The sequence below is a fragment of the Tachysurus fulvidraco genome, chromosome 6 (genome assembly GCF_022655615.1).
Source record: "Tachysurus fulvidraco isolate hzauxx_2018 chromosome 6, HZAU_PFXX_2.0, whole genome shotgun sequence".
NCBI lineage: Eukaryota > Metazoa > Chordata > Actinopteri > Siluriformes > Bagridae > Tachysurus > Tachysurus fulvidraco.
In genome coordinates this window covers 30960055-30977554 of record NC_062523.1, presented here as the reverse complement: position 1 = coordinate 30977554, position 17500 = coordinate 30960055, and the positions used below count along the sequence as shown (strand labels likewise).

General features: G+C 43.1%; 1 protein-coding gene across 3 annotated transcripts in view; it reads left to right on the top strand.

Annotated features, from left to right (window-relative positions):
• Positions 1-17500, top strand: part of uggt2 (UDP-glucose glycoprotein glucosyltransferase 2) — a 31736-nt gene that overhangs the window by 6788 nt on the left and 7448 nt on the right. For 2 of the 3 annotated variants that reach the window (XM_047814642.1, XM_027152491.2), the window contains 24 exons: positions 774-873; positions 1179-1239; positions 1359-1450; positions 2111-2261; positions 2357-2476; positions 3482-3567; positions 3684-3819; positions 4004-4135; positions 4244-4408; positions 6349-6472; positions 6576-6674; positions 6895-6989; positions 7745-7954; positions 8507-8638; positions 10561-10688; positions 12225-12320; positions 12421-12523; positions 12975-13054; positions 13241-13430; positions 13547-13705; positions 14383-14468; positions 14976-15060; positions 15326-15408; positions 15638-15661. In XM_047814642.1, the coding sequence (XP_047670598.1) occupies positions 774-873; positions 1179-1239; positions 1359-1450; positions 2111-2261; positions 2357-2476; positions 3482-3567; positions 3684-3819; positions 4004-4135; positions 4244-4408; positions 6349-6472; positions 6576-6674; positions 6895-6989; positions 7745-7954; positions 8507-8638; positions 10561-10688; positions 12225-12320; positions 12421-12523; positions 12975-13054; positions 13241-13430; positions 13547-13705; positions 14383-14468; positions 14976-15060; positions 15326-15408; positions 15638-15661 (2737 nt within the window). The remainder of the gene's footprint in view (positions 1-773; positions 874-1178; positions 1240-1358; positions 1451-2110; positions 2262-2356; positions 2477-3481; positions 3568-3683; positions 3820-4003; positions 4136-4243; positions 4409-6348; positions 6473-6575; positions 6675-6894; positions 6990-7744; positions 7955-8506; positions 8639-10560; positions 10689-12224; positions 12321-12420; positions 12524-12974; positions 13055-13240; positions 13431-13546; positions 13706-14382; positions 14469-14975; positions 15061-15325; positions 15409-15637; positions 15662-17500) is intronic. The other variant, XM_047814643.1, reaches the window with a different exon arrangement.

Genomic DNA, 17500 nt, shown 5'->3' with positions numbered 1-17500 from the left:
GTGTGTGTGAGTGAGAGTGTGAGTGAGTGAGTGTGTGTGCGGTGGTGTGAGTGTGTGTTGAGTGTGGTGGTGCGTGTGTGTGAGTGTGGTGTGAGTGTGGTGCGTGTGTGTGTGAGTGTGTGGTTGCGTGTGTGTGCGTGGTGTGCGTGTGCTGTGTGGTGTGCGTGTGTGTGTGCGTGTGTGTGTCTGCGTGGGCGTGTGCGTGTCTGGCCGTGAGCGTGTCTGCGTGCGTTGCTTGAGTGTGTGTGTGGCGTGTGTGAGTGTGTGGTGTGTGTGTGTGTGTGTGTGTGTGTGTGCTGATGCGTGTGTGGGTGGTGCGTGTGTGGGGTATGCGTGTGCGTGTGTGTGTGGGATGTGTTGTGTGCGTGTGTGTGTGCGTGGTGTTGTGCGTGGTGCTTGTGTGTGTGTGTGTGCCTGTGCGTTGTGTGTGTGTGCCTGTGCGTGTGTGTGCCTGTGCGGGTGGTGCCTGTGCGTGTGTTGTGCGTGTGGTGTGTGTGGGGGTGGGTGTGACTGTGTGCGGGCGTGGTGTGTCTGCGTGCGTGATGTGTGTCTCGCGTGCGTGTGGGCGTGTGAGTGTGTGAGTGTGAGTGTGTGTGTGAGTGTGTGAGTGAATGTGTGAGTGTGAGTGTGTGAATGTGTGTGTGTGTGTGTGTGTGTGTCCTCATCTGTCACATACACACGTTTAATTATATTTTATTTTCTTCTGATAAAGTTGATGAAAATCTGATCTTTCTACAAACTAAATTGGTGTCTTGTTACTTCTCTACCGACAGACCTGAGTTTCCAAGCGGCGACCCGGATCACGTCGGCGCCGAAGTTCGATTCCCTCAAACTGATGCGAGATCTCAGTCAAAACTTCCCCAGCAAAGCAAGGTAAAAAATAAATAAATAAATAAATAAAATAATTGCTTTTGATCCTGTGTAAGATTTCTGATTCCACTGTCGGCTTGTTCGGTGTCGCCAAGTCGATTTTTATTGTGCGACGGTGCTTCGGAAAGCTTTATGTGCTGCACGGGAGAAGTGCTGAGGCAGTGGCTGTTTACAGTGAGTCGAGTCAGCAGATATAACTCCTTAAAGAGGGCAGATTTTTAGAGATTAAAAAGCGGGTGGTTTTATGACTCACCGGTGGACGTTAGAGAGAGCCGATGGTGACTGTGCATGTTTTACTGTCCCCACAGATCACTGACCAGAGTGACTGTAAACCAGGAAATGAGGAAAGAAATTGAGGAGAACCAAAAGGTGCTGCTTGTAAAAATCCAAGGTCCATCCTTGTTCCTGTCGTCGTGTGTCTCTAGGAACCTTATTTTGAATAGATAACAATATAACAGTTAGATTTGTTCTTCTACGTTGTTCCTCAGCGATTGAGCAAATCTTTGGGACTTCACCCTGGTGACGCTAGTCTCTATATTAACGGGATGCACGTCGATCTGGACCTTCATAACCCCTTCAGGTACGACCTCGGCATCTACACCCTTATCGTAGTGTACGGGTTAATAACAGCTATGAACACATGGAGTTCCTTTAATTAAGTAATTAATTAAGTTCATTTAAGGCCAAAACATTTACACCTCTTGATCTTCATTATTTCTGCATTTACTCAGCAAGTCGGACAGTACCTGGACCTTTTAAAGGTCCTTGAGATCTTTTAAAGTTTCTCAGGATCATATTGTCATTTTTCTTTTAAAAGAAAGGGTTATGGTTAAGGTTAAGGTTGGGGTTATGGTTAGGGTTAGGGTTGGGGTTGGGGTTAGGGTTATAGTTGGGGTTATGGTTAGGGTTATAGTTGGGGTTATGGTTAGGGTTATGGTTGGGGATATGGTTAGGGTTAGGATTATGGTTAGGGTTATGGTTAGGATTATGGTTAGGGTTATAGTTGGGGTTATGGTTAGGATTATGGTTGGGGTTAGGATTATGGTTAGGGTTATGGTTGGGGTTAGGATTATGGTTATGTTTGGGTTGGGGTTACGATTAGGGTTATGGTTGGGGTTAGGATTATGGTTAGGTTTTTAGGGTTGGGGTTAGAATTAGGGTTAGGGTTAGGGTTAGGGTTAGGGCTAGGATTAACCCTAACCCTATAGCTACTCCACCTTTCTCTATTTCCACTCGGCAGCATTCTGGACATCATCCGAGGAGAGGCAAAGCTTCTGGAGGGGCTTCATAACCTCGGAATCACCGGCACTACAATGGGCAAATTTCTGCGCCTTCCTGTGACCACTGTGGAGGACAGCTACGCTCTGGACATCCGTCACTCTGCCATAATGGTGAGGCCGATAACCTGTGATGTCAGGTTAAGTGATAAAACGTGCATTTTAATGCATTATTCATGGATAATTTTACATTTATTTTTACATTTCAGTGGATTAATGATATTGAGACAGACTCCACGTACAGGAACTGGCCCTCCAGCATTCAGGAGCTGCTCCGAGCCACTTTTCCCGGTGTGATTCGACAAATCCGCCGGAACTTCTTCAATTTGGTTAGTTAGAATCTAACGCAGGTTCGACACTACCATTACACTCTCAACACAATGGACACTTTATTAGGAACACCTTGCCTTGCCACGGACTATTAAAATGATCATTGTCGCTGAGTTCATGACCGTGATTTATCTTCTTGCTGGAAGTAGATCATGAACCATGTCTCAAAGCCAGGGTCGTCTCCAGACCAGTCGTGTTGACACAAAATTACTGTAGATTCTTGTAAAAGTTTTGCCGGGATTTCCTGTTTTATCACATCCCAAAGGTGCTCTACTGGATTCAGAACTGGTGTCTGGGAAAGACACTGAAGATCACTGAAGATGTCCATCAAACCAGTCTGAGACGACTCTGGCTTTGAGACATGGTCATTGATCTACTCGCTCGCCGCATGAATATGACTGAAAGGCGTTTACATCATCAGGTGGCCCTACCCAGTATTAGTATGGTGTTCCTACTAAAGTGCTGTGTGTGTGTGTGTGTGTGTGTGTGTGTGTCTGTGTGTATATAATTATATATATATATATATGGCAAAAAGTAGTCACAGGTGTGGACACCTGACCATCATGCCCATATCTGGTTCTTCCACAAAGTTAAAAGCACACCATCATCTTTGTTCCAGAATAAATAAAGTCCTCGTGCATAAACGAGGTCAGTATAGAAGACGTTCTGTGTCCTGCCCAAATCCATCACCTTAACCTCATTGATCACCTTTTGGGATGAACTGGAACAGCGACCGCATCCCAGACCTCCTCGACCAACATCTTACCCCAAAAGAAGTATCTTCTATCTGAAAGTCCCCACAGTCATGCTCTAATATCTAGAGGAAAGCCTTCACAGAAGAGTGGAGTTTATTATAACATCTGGTCAGGTGTCCACATCTGTTTGGTGATATGGTGTACATATGAAGTTTTATCTATGGCTGATTTTTCTGCATCAATTCCAGTTATCGATATTATATTCGACTTTATTTATTTATTTATTTATTTATTTATTTATTTTACCAGGTTCTGTTTCTTGACCCAGTTCAGGAAGACAGCATTGAGCTAATCAGATTAGCCGAGCTCTTTTACAAGCACAAGATTCCTCTCAGGTCTGTCTCAGTTCTCACTAGTCAGCACATTAATGAAACTCTATCGCTGATTTCTTGATATACTTTCTGCTCATTTCTGTCTAAACGTTAATTTCTTTTTTTCACGTTTCTTTCAGGATCGGATTCGTCTTCGTCGTCAACTCGGACGACAAGGTCGACGGTTACACGGATGCCGGTGTTGCTTTCATCAGAGTGTTGAACTATATAACAGACGAGTACGACCTAACCCAGGCTTTCTTATCCATGGTGTCTGTGAGTAGATCTGCTTTCTGCTTGTTCTTTTCTCGAAGACTTTACGACGGTTTACCTTCGTGCACTCTGATGTGTTTAGAAATATCCATTCGATCCATGATATCATCAGAATACAAGATCATCTCAGAGGCATGAGCTGACGTTCATAGAGCTGTCAGATATCTAAATCTCGATGCATTTACAGATGTATAACAAAGTGGATGTCGGAGATTCCTTATCAGTCGATGCCGTCACGTCGTATCTGAAGAAGAAATTTCCAAAAGCTAATGCTGCCAGAATCCTTGGGGTGGATTCGAGCTATGAAGATAAAAGAAAGGTATCATATGCTTGTCGTTTTACACCTCCAGTTATTTGGAGTCGTAGACTCGGTGTCCCAGTAAGTGTCCAGTTTATTGAGATCATTTATGCCGGTTTGATCTTCTAGGCTGGGGCAGTTTTCTACAGAAAGAGTGGGCTGGGTGCTCTTCCTGTGGGGCTGTTTAACGGGGTTCCACTCAGCACCGAGGAGATGGACCCAGACGAATTAGAAACCATCCTGCTCCAGCACATCATGGACGCCACTAACTTCTTCCAAAGAGCCGTCTTCATGGTATTCAGCATCCAAATCTTCTTAACATACAGTACTACATACAAATCAGTCATTTCTGAATGTGAATTGTTTAAAAGTTGACATTTACAAATAAGGCTTTATTTAATTAATGATGTCTGCATTTGCATATTTTGCAAAAAAACAAAAATATTAAATATATTTTTATATATATATATATACATCTGGGTTTAAAATCAAAAGAGGACCATAACCTTAACCCCCAACCCCTATTATATATATATTATAATATATAATTATTTTAATTATTTTAATTATTACATATAAAAAGTTATATATAAAATTATGATTATGATAAAATTATTTGATGCTAAAATTAAAATGTTTTTTTTTTTTTGAAGATAAATGTATGTATTGAATGTATACTTTTTTATTATTTAATGAAATCAATGAAATACCATCCAAAGATGTAATATTTCAATATAAAATTTTAACAGCAAGAAAACTTTGGGTTTTTTTTAATAGCAGTTCAATAGCAAATGTTTGCTTTAAATGTGTGTGTGTGTGTGTGTGTGTGTGTGTGTGTGTGTGTGTGTGTGTGTGTGTATACAGTGTATATACTTTCCTATATGTAAAGTACCCTATTAAAGTATTGGCAAGGCCCTAACCCTAACCCTAACCCTCCAACTTTTATTTACTGATATTTACATCTAGATTAGATGAATACATTTAGATAAATGTTTAGATAAATACATTTTGTTTAAACCCACCCATTTTGGTTAGATTGGCCTATTGACCAAAGACAAAAAAAAAGGATAAACCCAAACGAAGACCAGAGAGCTGTCTTTGGGAGAAGATCTCGATTTTAAGGCTGAGAAAATAAATCGTATCCTTTAGGCATAAACTATTTGGAATGTCCACAAGACAAACTACCGGTGTACTGAACATGCCGGCCATTGAGCACAACAGCAGCTGATGACAGGATAAACACATCACATCATTACCATTCACATCACCAGCAGTCTCCACAGGGCAGATGTGAATCTGGTGTTTGAAGAAGAAGTCCTCCCAAATGATCAGCATTTCATCTCCTGATGTTTGGTGGCGTGCAAACAAATACTGTGTTATTTACTTCAAGGCTTTAATTATTTCCAGGTGCCAGATAATAGATTAAAGGTGAGGTCTCCGATGTTTGAAAGCCAATGTTGACATTTGAAATCACCAAAACAGACACGCCCCTAACCCAAACGGGTCCCACCCCTGTATCGATAGCTCCGCCCACACATACATACGTAACCCAGGCGACTAACAGAAAGAAACGTGTAATTATGTAAAGGACAAAGGCATATATTAGTTCTGTGTAACAAAGCAAAACCAACGTTACTCACCTATCGAGAAGGAAAAAAGCGCCTCGGCGTCTTAAGTAAAGTCGGCCACATATTCACAGGTGGGAGTTTCCCGAGTCGATAACTCCTGAGCTAAACGCTGTTACTACACAAAACGCGGTTGTAGCTGCCTCTCTACATTACTACGATAGAAAAGAGGTGTTATTTGTGTAGTAACAGCGTTTAGCTCAGGAGTTATTGACTCGGGAAACTCCAACCTGTGAATATGTGGCCGACTTCCTGCTCCTTCAGTTCTCTCCAGCGCTGGAAAGCTGATCCTATATTAACACGTCCTACTTCTTGTCCTTATCGTAAGTCTTTCTTCTCTTTCTTTCTTTGTTTTTATCCTCCATGTCGATGTTAAAACCGCTTTCTGCTAATGTCACACATGTGCACTGAACACTCTCTCCGCCCATATCGACAAGCCCCGCCCCTTTCTGCTCATCGGCTACACGGTTGTTTTGATTTTTGTTTTTGATTTGTTTATTATTCGGCCCGACTCGGTTTTCTGAAGCATTTCTCAAAAATCGGAGACCCCACCTTTAATTAACATGTAACATCTTGTAATTTTTTTTTTGCTCGTCTTCCAATTACCAGGGTCAGATCTCTGAAGGTACGGACGTGGTTGACTTCCTGATGGAGCAGCCTAATGTAGTTCCACGCATCAACCCTCTTATTCTAAGCTCAGACAGGAGATATCTGGACTTCACAGCATCTCCAGGTAACACTGACGTCATTAACGTCACCTGTAGCACCGGCACCTTCTACGTTCCTCTTTGTACTTTGTTTAGAGATAAACTTTGTTTATCTCTAAAAACCCGCAGTTGCCGACGACTGGGACGATTCAACCATGTTCTCGTTTCTGGACTCCAAGGACAAGACAGCTGTCGTCTCAAAGAGAATGAAGTATTTCACAAAGCACGGTAAGGGTCAGTAAGAAGAAAAGGTTTAGTTTTTAGCTGATCTTCATGTCTGTGTTTGTCACATGGTCTGTTTGGTGTTTGCCTTCTTTTTAATTTTTATTATCATCGGTTGATTTGTCTCGGATTAGATACACGTGACTGTAAACACGTCGATTTCCACAAAAATCGATGTGCGACGTTTCGCTGCAGAAGTTTTTAACGTGCTGTTGTTTTGCTGTAGAAGAGGACGTGGTGTACGGAGCGACCTTTTGGATTGTTGCGGATCTTGAGCGAGCCTCCGGAAGGCAGATTCTGCTAAATGCATTAAAACATATGGTGAGCTCTTGCTTTTGTTTGCAATTTGTTTGCAAAGCTCCACTAAAGTGCAAATAAATAAATAAATAAAACACACATCGCACGTCGTCTTTCGTTAGATTAACGTGGTAGTGGTGTCGAGTGTATGGTGTAAAGTGAAGAGGTTTTATTCTCATTTTTAAAAAATATTTTAATGAGTCAATTTGCAGAGGCGGGGGGGGGGGGGTGGCGCGTGGTGGCTTAGCGGTTAGTACGTCCACCTCACACCTGCAGGGTCGTGGGGTTCGATTCCCGTCTCTGCCTCGTGTGTGTGGAGTTTGCATGTTCTCCCCGTGCCTCGGGGGTTTCCTCCGGGTACTCCGGTTTCCTCCCCCGGTCCAAAGACATGCATGGTAGGTTGATTGGCATCTCTGGAAAATTGTCCGTAGTGTGTGAGTGTGTGAGTGAATGAGAGTGTGTGTGCCCTGTGATGGGTCGGCACTCCGTCCAGGGTGTATCCTGCCTCGATGCCCGATGACGCCTGACATAGGCACAGGCTCCCCGTGACCCGAGAAGTTCGGATAAGCGGTAGGAAATGAATGAATGAATGAATGAATGAATTTGCAGATGCAATGGAACTCCATAATAATAAAAATAAAATTCCCTAAATATTATAAATATAAATATATAAAATTTCACATTAGACCAATGTAGATGCTGTGACTCCTTTGTTTATGTTTGAAAAGTTTTATTGCTGTTCTCTTTGCATCATTAACCTTTAATTTGTTTGCTTGCAGAAGTCCAGTAGTTCCAGTAGCCGTGTCGGTGTGATTAATAACCCCAGCGTCCGGCCCACAGAAGACAACAGCGGCTTATACAGAGGCATCTGGGCCTCGTTCGTCACACAGAGCACCAAGAACACCCTACAGTTCACACTAAAGCTTCTCAAAGAAGACACTGTACAACTCCTCACACAGGGCACCAAGATTAAAGATCTACTCTTAAATGTTAGTAGTGCTGACGTTACTTTATTTTATCTGTCACTGCTTATGCATTCGACTCACAGGGGGGTTAGAGAGTTTGTGGGTTCGAGTCTCGGGCCTTTGAGCAAGGCATATTTTCCATAAATATTTTTCCTTAAGGGGGTCACGGTGGATTAGCAGTTAGCACGTTCACCTCACACCTCCAGGGTCGGGGGTTCGATTCCCGCCTCCGCCTCGTGTGTGTGGAGTTTGCATGTTCTCCCCGTGCCTCGGGGGTTTCCTCAGGGTACTCCGGTTTCCTCCCCCGGTCCAAAGACATGCATGGTAGGTTGATTGGCATCTCTGGAAAATTGTCCGTAGCGTGTGTATGTGTGTGAATGAGAGTGTGTGTGTGCCCTGTGATGGGTTGGCACTCCGTCCAGTGTGTATCCTGCCTCGATGCCCGATGACGCTAAGTTTGGATAAGAGGTAGAAAATGAATGAATGAATATTGCTTAGATAAATGTCTGTGTGTCTTACATTTATCGATCAGCCCCATAGATTAATATGTGTACAATATGTATTTCTGTGCTGTAGGACATGGACCAGGATGCCTTTGAGAAGAAGTTCAACACTATGGAGTTGGGCTTTTTGCACAGCCAGCAGAGATTCTGTCAGGAGGTCCTGAAGGTGAAGGCAGGTCAGACGGCTGTGGTCAGTAACGGCAGGGTGAGTCTAGTTTACAGACGGTCTACTGATAATGCTGCATGATATATAATGAGCCAAAGATTGCATTGTTTTTTTTTTTTGCATTGATTGCACTGTAGTAAAATACTATATTTTAAAAATAACAAACATGGCAACCCTTTGCCTTTAAACTGCATCACATAGTTTTATCTGGAAACCGATCGGTCGGCTGATTTGAGTACCTTCGGTCCGAGACATCTTCGGGGATGTTTTCTTCACAAAACTAAATTGTAATTATTCCACAGCGGTGTAAAATTCTCCATCTCGATCGATCGGACGTCGTTTGTATTCTATAACGGCAGCTCCGAGCGGCGCCACTTCAAGGACTTCGATGAATGCTCCTGTACTAAAGTTAGTGTTTCTGTAGTGACGGATCATTCGCAGTGACCGAACAGGGGAAAGGTTTCTTCTGTCATCCAACGAAGCTTTTGGTGTTCCACGAGCTCACCGGTGTGCATTCTTTCTTTTTATAAATAGTCGTGTCTCGGATGTCTGATCTTCACTAGCGGTGGCGGCTCATGGGACAGTTATTTGGAGATGCCACACGTTTGGAGATGCCACACATAAAATCAACTCCATTTCTTTCATGAGCTTGAAGTGAAACGGTGACGGAACAACACGCGTCTGTCCGGGAAATGGCCGAAAAGCCAGATTACTTCTGGTACAAAGGGAACGCGTATTAAAAAAACGCACTAATCTCCAAAGTGTTTACCAGAATCGGATGTAAAATTTATTCTACAATCTAACAGCTAAAATAACAATAAATGTGTCCACATATTGACTGAAGTGAGTATTGATGATAGGGGGCACGGTGGCTTAGCGGTTAGCACGTTCACCTCACACCTCCAGGGTTGGGGGTTCGATTCCCGCCTCCACCTTGTGTGTGTGGAGTTTGCATGTTCTCCCCGTGCCTCGGGGTTTCCTCCGGGTACTCCGGTTTCCTCCCCCGGTACAAAGACATGCATGGTAGGTTGATTGGCATCTCTGGAAAATTGTCCGTAGTGTGTGTGTGTGTGTGTGTGTGTGTGTGTGTGTGTGTGTGTGTGTGTGTGTGAGTGAATGAGAGTGTGTGTGTGCCGTGTGATGGGTTGGCACTCCGTCCAGGGTGTATCCTGCCTCGATGCCCGATGACGCCTGAGATAGGCACAGGCTCCCCGTGACCCGAGACGTTCGGATAAGCGGTAGAAGATGAGTAAGAGTGAGTGAGAGTATTGATGATCTGTGGCCCTGTCTGGCTCCTATTGCCACATGGCCTGGCATCTCAATCCTCCCTCCTTGTAAATACTCAGTATGCAACGTTCTCCTTCAAGGTCACAGGTGAGTGTGTGCACGGTGTTACAGACACCGTCGTCTCTCAGCCTTTCTAATAGTGTGAAAGCCCAGACAGGCCTCAGCACGAGACCTTCCTGACACTTCATATGTCCACACTCCAGACCTACTGTAGAAGCCTTAAAGGACAAGCGCAGCTAATTTTACACACCGAGTTCCCTAACGCTGCTTCGTTACAGAGGGCCTGAAAGGATTCATTAATAAATTAAAGTTAAAATCAATGGCAATCAAACAGCGTTTGGTGAATCTCAAGAAAAAAAACAAAAAACGTGTAAAACGGGACCCGAATTATGGCACCGTCATCGTTGGCTGATGATCATGTAAGGCTTCATAATCCACCCAAGAACAAGTAATATTAATTAAGCCACAACGGACGAGCATTAAAACGATGGGCCGTACAGTTCTATTGCTTTGATGTCGATAGAACATCATTATTAATCTCCGACTCCGACAGGAACAGACTTCCTTCTATCATTTTCTTTATCCTTGCTCTATCGTATTCTTTCACTTAGGGACATTGAAAGTTGATCTGTGTGTGTGTGTCACACTGATGTGTGTTTCCTGTCGTTCGCCAGGTCCTGGGTCCGTTCGCAGAAGAAGAGGAGTTCAGCATGGACGACTTCCACTTGCTGGAGAAACTCACACTCAGCACCTCAGATAAGATCAAGACTAAAGTGAAGCAAATGAGCTCGACACCCAAAAAGTACGGAGCTGCTTCCTGTCTCTTAATTAAACAACAGTCTCACATCACTAAACACTGGGGTTAGTCATGTGTAGTCCATGTGCAGTGTGGTCCACAATAAACACTTATAGTGTTCCACAATAAACACTTATAGTCTTCCACAATAAACACTTATAGTCTTCCACAATAAACACTTAGAGCGTTCCACAATAAACACTTAGAGCGTTCCACAATAAACACTTAGAGCGTTCCACAATAAACACTTAGAGCGTTCCACAATAAACACTTAGAGCGTTCCACAATAAACACTTAGAGCGTTCCACAATAAACACTTAGAGCGTTCCACAATAAACACTTAGTGTTCCACAATAAACACTTAGAGCGTTCCACAATAAACACTTAGTGTTCCACAATAAACACTTAGTGTTCCACAATAAACACTTTAAACATCGATATTTAAATGTGTGAATTTAGATTCATTCTGATTGGTTCAAACAAATAGAACACAAGATAAAAGTCCTGAGGAGTGAATTATTTCTGTATAACAGCAATGTAATGGCCTGGAGTCTGTCTCTCGCTCACACACACACACACACACACACACACACACACACACACACACACACACACACACACACACACACACACACTGTCACACACTCTCTTTCTCTCTCTCACACACACTCTTTCTGTCACACACTCTCTTTCTCTCTCTCTCTCTCTCTCTCTCTCACACACACACACACACACACACACACACACACACACACACACACACACACACACACACACACACACACACACTCTCTCTCTCTCTCTTTCTGTCACACACTCTCTTTCTCTCTCTCTCTCTCTCTCTCTCTCTCTCTCACACACACACACACACACACTCTTTCTGTCACACACTCTCTTTCTCTCAATCACTCACACACTGTCTCTAAATCTCTCTCTCTCACTCACTCTCACACTTGCTCTCTCTTTCTCTCTCCCTCTCCCTCGCACACACACTCTCTTACGCTCTCTCTCTCCCTCTCACTCACACACACACTCTCTCTCCCGCTCTCCCTCACACACACACACACACACTCTCTCGTCACAAAGAGCTTACAACACTTGTTGCAACGAGACGCGTTATATATTTCACTGTTGATCTTTTGTAAATCTGTTTATTATTAATCAGAGCATCTGTGTAGAGGCTCTTACTGTAGAAGATATGATTTATTAGAACTTCCCTGAACAGAGTAGCTATCAGAGCTCATTAATAATTAATCTGTCCAGTTTAATATTACAGCTAAAAAAATCTGTCCAGCTTTTATACAAAATTAACACACTGAACGTTTGAAGTTTACGTTTTTGATTAATTTTATTAGCACATTGTTGGTATATTTAATGGTAAATGAGATTAATGCTCTCTTTCTCCCTCTAGTGGAACTTTAGAGCCTAGCGCTTTAAAATTTAAAGATGATAGTATTTTAGGTTTATATAAAAACGTGTTTTTTTTTTTACGTGTTCAAATGTGAGTGTGAATATAAAACAAATCTTTGTCTTTCTCCACAGTGCGTGTGATCTCATTATGAAAGTGGATGCTCTGCTCTCAGCTGCACCCAAAACAGAGGCCAGGAAAGATATTAAATTTGTGAAAGACAAACACAGGTAAACTATTTTTTTCTTTCCTTATTGATTCTAGGCACGTTAAATGAAAAGCTACGTGCCAAAATTTCAGCTCCTTTGATTTTTTCCCCCTTGCTTGTAGTGTTTTGCACCTTTCTCCACGGGAAGATGAGGTGTTTTTTGATGTGGTTGCAACTGTGGATCCTCTCACGAGGGAGGCTCAGAAGTTGGCCCCGTTATTGATTGTAAGTGCTGTGTGTGTGTGTTAGGAGAGAATGTTATACTCCTTCTGTGCAATGTGAGTACTGATCGTGCGTGTGTGTGTGTGTGTGTGTGTGTGTATGTATGTGTGTGCGTGTTTGTGCGGGTGTGTGTACGTGTGTGTGCGCATGTGTGTATGTGTTTGTGTGTGTGCGTGTGTGTGTGTACGTGTTTGTGTGTGCGTGCGTATGTGTGTGCATGTGTGTACGTGTTTGTGTGTGTATGTATGTGTGTGCACATGTTTGTTTGTGTGTGTGTGTGCGCGCGTGTGTGCGTGCGTGTACGTGTTTGTGTGTGCGTGTGTGTGTGCGCGTGTGTATGTGTATGTGTGTGTGCGTGTTTGTTCGTGCATGTGTGTGTGCACACGTGTGCGTGCGTGTGTACGTGTGTGTGTGTGTGTGTGTGTGTGTGTGTACGTGTGCTCGCCCCCTGCAGGTGCTTGGTCAGGTGGTAAATGTGAGGCTTCAGTTGTTCATGAACTGCAGAGCCAAGCTGTCAGAGATGCCCCTGAAGAGGTGAGAGACAGAACTCTTACACTTGTGTCAAAACACACACACATGCGCACACACATACACAAACACACACCATGTGCACACACACACACACACACACACTCACAATGCGTGTATATAGTGTTTTATATAGACTGTAAACTTGTGAACTCTTATAAGATATAAAAAAATTCTCCATGTCTGTGGCAGCTTCTATCGTTTCGTTATGGAAGCTGATTTGGCTTTCTTCGGGAACGACACCCTGTCGCCAGGGCCGACGGCTCGCTTCACCGAGATCCCGGAGTCCCCGCTGCTTACGCTGAACATGATCACACCTGAGAGCTGGATGGTGGAAGCGGTCCAGAGCCCATATGACCTGGACAACATTCACCTACAAGAGGTACTCGTGACAAAAACGGCCGTGTTCCTCGTTAAACTTGGAGAAGCTTTTAGACCTAAAAGATCGAGCAGTTTTGAAACTGATGTGCATTCAACTTCTCTGTGTTGCGCTCTCAGGTCAGAGGTGTCGTAAAAGCAGAGTATGAACTGGAGTATCTGCTGCTGGAGGGTCACTGTTTTGACCTGTCCACAGGTCAGCCTCCACGAGGACTGCAGTTTACGCTCGGCATGAAGCAGGAGCCGCTCATGCACGACACCATTGTCATGGCCAACCTGGTAAGACCGAACGTATGGGTTTGTGGGGTTGGGTTGGTTTCCCAAATCAGACTGAATCAATGCTTCATTTTACCTGTAAAGTAGACTTATACATACATTCATTCATTCATCTTCTACCGCTTATCCAAACTTCTCGGGTCACGGGGAGCCTGTGTCTATCTCAGGCGTCATCGGGCATCGAGGCAGGATACACCCTGGACGGAGTGCCAACCCATCACAGGGCACACACACACTCTCATTCACTCACACACTCACACACACTACGGACAATTTTCCAGAGACGCCAATCAACCTACCATGCATGTCTTTGGACCGGGGGAGGAAACCGGAGTACCCGGAGGAAACCCCCGAGGTATGGGGAGAACATGCAAACTCCACACACACAAGGCGGAGGCGGGAATCGAACCCCCGACCCTGGAGGTGTGAGGCAAACGTGCTAACCACTAAGCCACCGTGCCCCCCATACTATGACATACATACATATATACATATATATATATATTTTTTTTTTTTTCATATTTTCATATGAAGACATCAAAGTACTGCAGCTTAATGTAATAATATATAATATTACATGCTGAAAACTCTTAATTTGCTCTGAATGGATAGAATGTGTTTTCATGCATCTCTTATTAATTCTCATGTCTTCTTTATGCTCTTTCTAATGTGTCTCTCAGGGATACTTCCAGCTGAAGGCTAACCCCGGTGCCTGGATCCTGAGGTTGCGTAAAGGACGTTCTGAAGACATTTATCAGATCCAAGCGTGAGTAGGGAAGAAAGAATCCCATTATGTGGCTCTAAATGGAGGTTTATTCCTCTTATAACGGCCCACGAAGGCCGTGTCTGTGATTTATGGACATGGACACTGAGAACTAATGTGTGTACAAACACCTAAAACTAACGAGTTCTGCTTCATCCGAAAGTGAACGTACGGCTTTTATATTAAACACCCGACGCCTGGCAATTTGTAAATGTAGGGATTTTTCTTTCTCTCCCTTTTGGCTTGAGGTGGTTCTTTGGAGGCTGAGCTCTGAAATCACATACAGTAACCCAGTTGTGGGTTAAGGGCCTTGTTCAAGGGCCCGGCAGTGACATCATAACCACCGAGATGCTTAACCTGGTGGAGAAATTGTGTGTTCTTGAACACCGTTGTGTGTGTGAAGTCGGACAAACGCACAAAAACAGTAGTTAATCTTAACCTGTGACACTGCAGCACGATGTGATCGCTTCAGATGTCTTACTCTAATAACACTCGATCCCGTTACGTTAGGCACGACGGAACCGACTCGCCTGCAGACGCTGGAGACGTTATAGTGATGCTCAACAGCTTTCACAGCAAGATCATCAAAGTCAGAGTGAGTGTTTGTGCTCGATCTTGTGATCGTGTGTCAAGAGAAATACCGAATTATTCAGCACGAAAATCTGAGTGATTCAGTTAAAGTGATTCAGTTAAAGTGATTCAGTTAAAGTGATTCAGTTAAAGTGATTCAGATTCCTGCCATATTGCACCGACTGCTGCAGGTTTTTCCACTTTAATAACGAAGAAATTAACCGTACAGTAATAATTATGTCTTTATGTCCATTACGCTTCATAAGTGATCTGTTTACTTCTGAATGAAGGTTCAGAAAAAGCCGGACAAATTCAGCGAAGATCTTCTGAGTGAATCTACAGAAAGTACAGGCCTGTGGGACTCGATTACCAGGTACATCAACCCTAGAGTGTGTATTGTGTGTATTGTGTGTATTCACTGCACCGATTTATAGATACTCTAACTTGGACACACACACACACACACACACACACACACACACACACCCCCCCGTCCCTGTTTCCGCTGTAATATCACGTGTGTAATATCATGTGCATGTACACTATGTTAAGTGTTAAGTGTTAATTTTGTAATCTGTCTCTTCACTGCTGTCTGTGTCAAGTGTGTGGAGTACTTTGGAGAAAAGGTAGGGAGCCAAAACTTTAAATCCATAACATACCTCACACCGGATCTCACACCTCGCCATTTGGGTTCATGTTTGTATCAGAGAGGAGATTCAGAACCTTAACCGAAGGACGAGATCTCAGCACCTCATGTTTAGAACGATCCAAGTTACAACAGCCTCATCTTCCTTTTCTACACGTGTTCAGATGTTTGAAACTAAACATCTTAACGCTCCACTTATTCATCCACCATTTTACCTTTTACCCCACCGTCACTTTCCGAACGAGACCCTAAGACATCCTGAGACACGTCGTCATCGGTAGTAAACCACGGAGTCACATGGTGTTTCAGCCTTTCGTTACTATACACCCTCATCCCATGGCGGCTAGCCGTAGGTCGATCACTCCTCGGCTCGTGTCCCATAGCCGACTGAACGAATTATTTATTTATTTATTGAGATAAAAGATAATTGTTTTAAGATAATTTTTTTTTAAGAAAATAATCCTCTTGACTTATTTATTAATTAAGATAAAATCAGTCCTATTTATTACAACGATTACATTTAAAGTCCAATAATAAGGTGTTAGAGCAGCACGATGATAGGATAAATTATTTATTTATTTACATATTAAGATAAAAGATCATTTTATTCAATGACTAAATTTAAAGTCCTATTTACATTACAGTGTTAGTGCTGCACATGACCTGAACCATCACACAATCATAAACATTTCCAACAGATTTATACGAGGTAAAGACCGGTAGAAGACCACGACTCACCTCTCTCTGCCAGTGGTCCTTTCTGTTAACACCGCAAGGTTTCCGGGACCACTCGGGCAGAGCGCTGTGCACCGCGAAGTGTGTGGAGCCCACCGACCCCAGTGGATGACCCCGAATCAGGTCATCAAGCTTCTACTGGGTAGCACTCTTAAGGATAAACCTATCAAAATGACAGTATAATCAGTATAATGACAGTATAATCAGTATAATCACAGTATAATCCCCAGCTGAGTTAAGTTTTTACAGTGGGAGGCCAGCCCAGGTCCTTAATCGGGCCTAATTTTCTCCCTGAGGGTGAATTTTCATTTTATATTGTATTTTATTCATTATATTATAACTAACATGCTGCAAAAAACGCTTTTTCTCTATCTTTTGTCAGTCTGGAGTTATTAGTTAAAATGTACTCCAAAATTGACTTTATGGGCGGAGTTATGCAAATTATAGGTTTAAAACCTCTTAACCACCATCTAAGTGGTTGGAATTGGGTCCAAGCCCATCTAAAGTTGAATTTAACGGGATTTCGTATCGCTGCTAAGGTAAGAGTTTAATTATTTAAATTAAAATAGCTAATAAACGCATCTAATTTAAAGTTCAGGCCAAAGTTTCCGGTCTAAACGTTATTTCAGCAGGACGGAGCGTAGTTACGAACTCCCCCTTATTTTTGATCTATTAACCTATTTAGAAAATTAATTAAATTAATCTAAATAAATTAATTTTAGGCCTAATAACCTACGACGCCTATTTCTGTGCTCGAATCTCCGTATTCATGCCTGAGATTTAACGTTTTTTTTTTTTTTTTTGAGTTACGATAGCCGTTATCCGTTCTCAGCTGTTCAGGTCTTCCCTCTGTCATCACCGAGGTGTTCCCACCCACAGAGCTGTCACTCTTTTGAATGTTTCTCACTAAGCTTTCAGTAATGTATGAGTTTTGATACACACGATAGTTCGAGGAGTTTTTTAATGCTCCACAGTTCAGCAGTTCAGATCTCACGGCCCTCGTGACTTGGGTTCATTTCAGTTCCTTTAATTACAGAGATGATCTTGAGCATATCTTTGCTTTCCGGGTCGAATGAGCTCACCG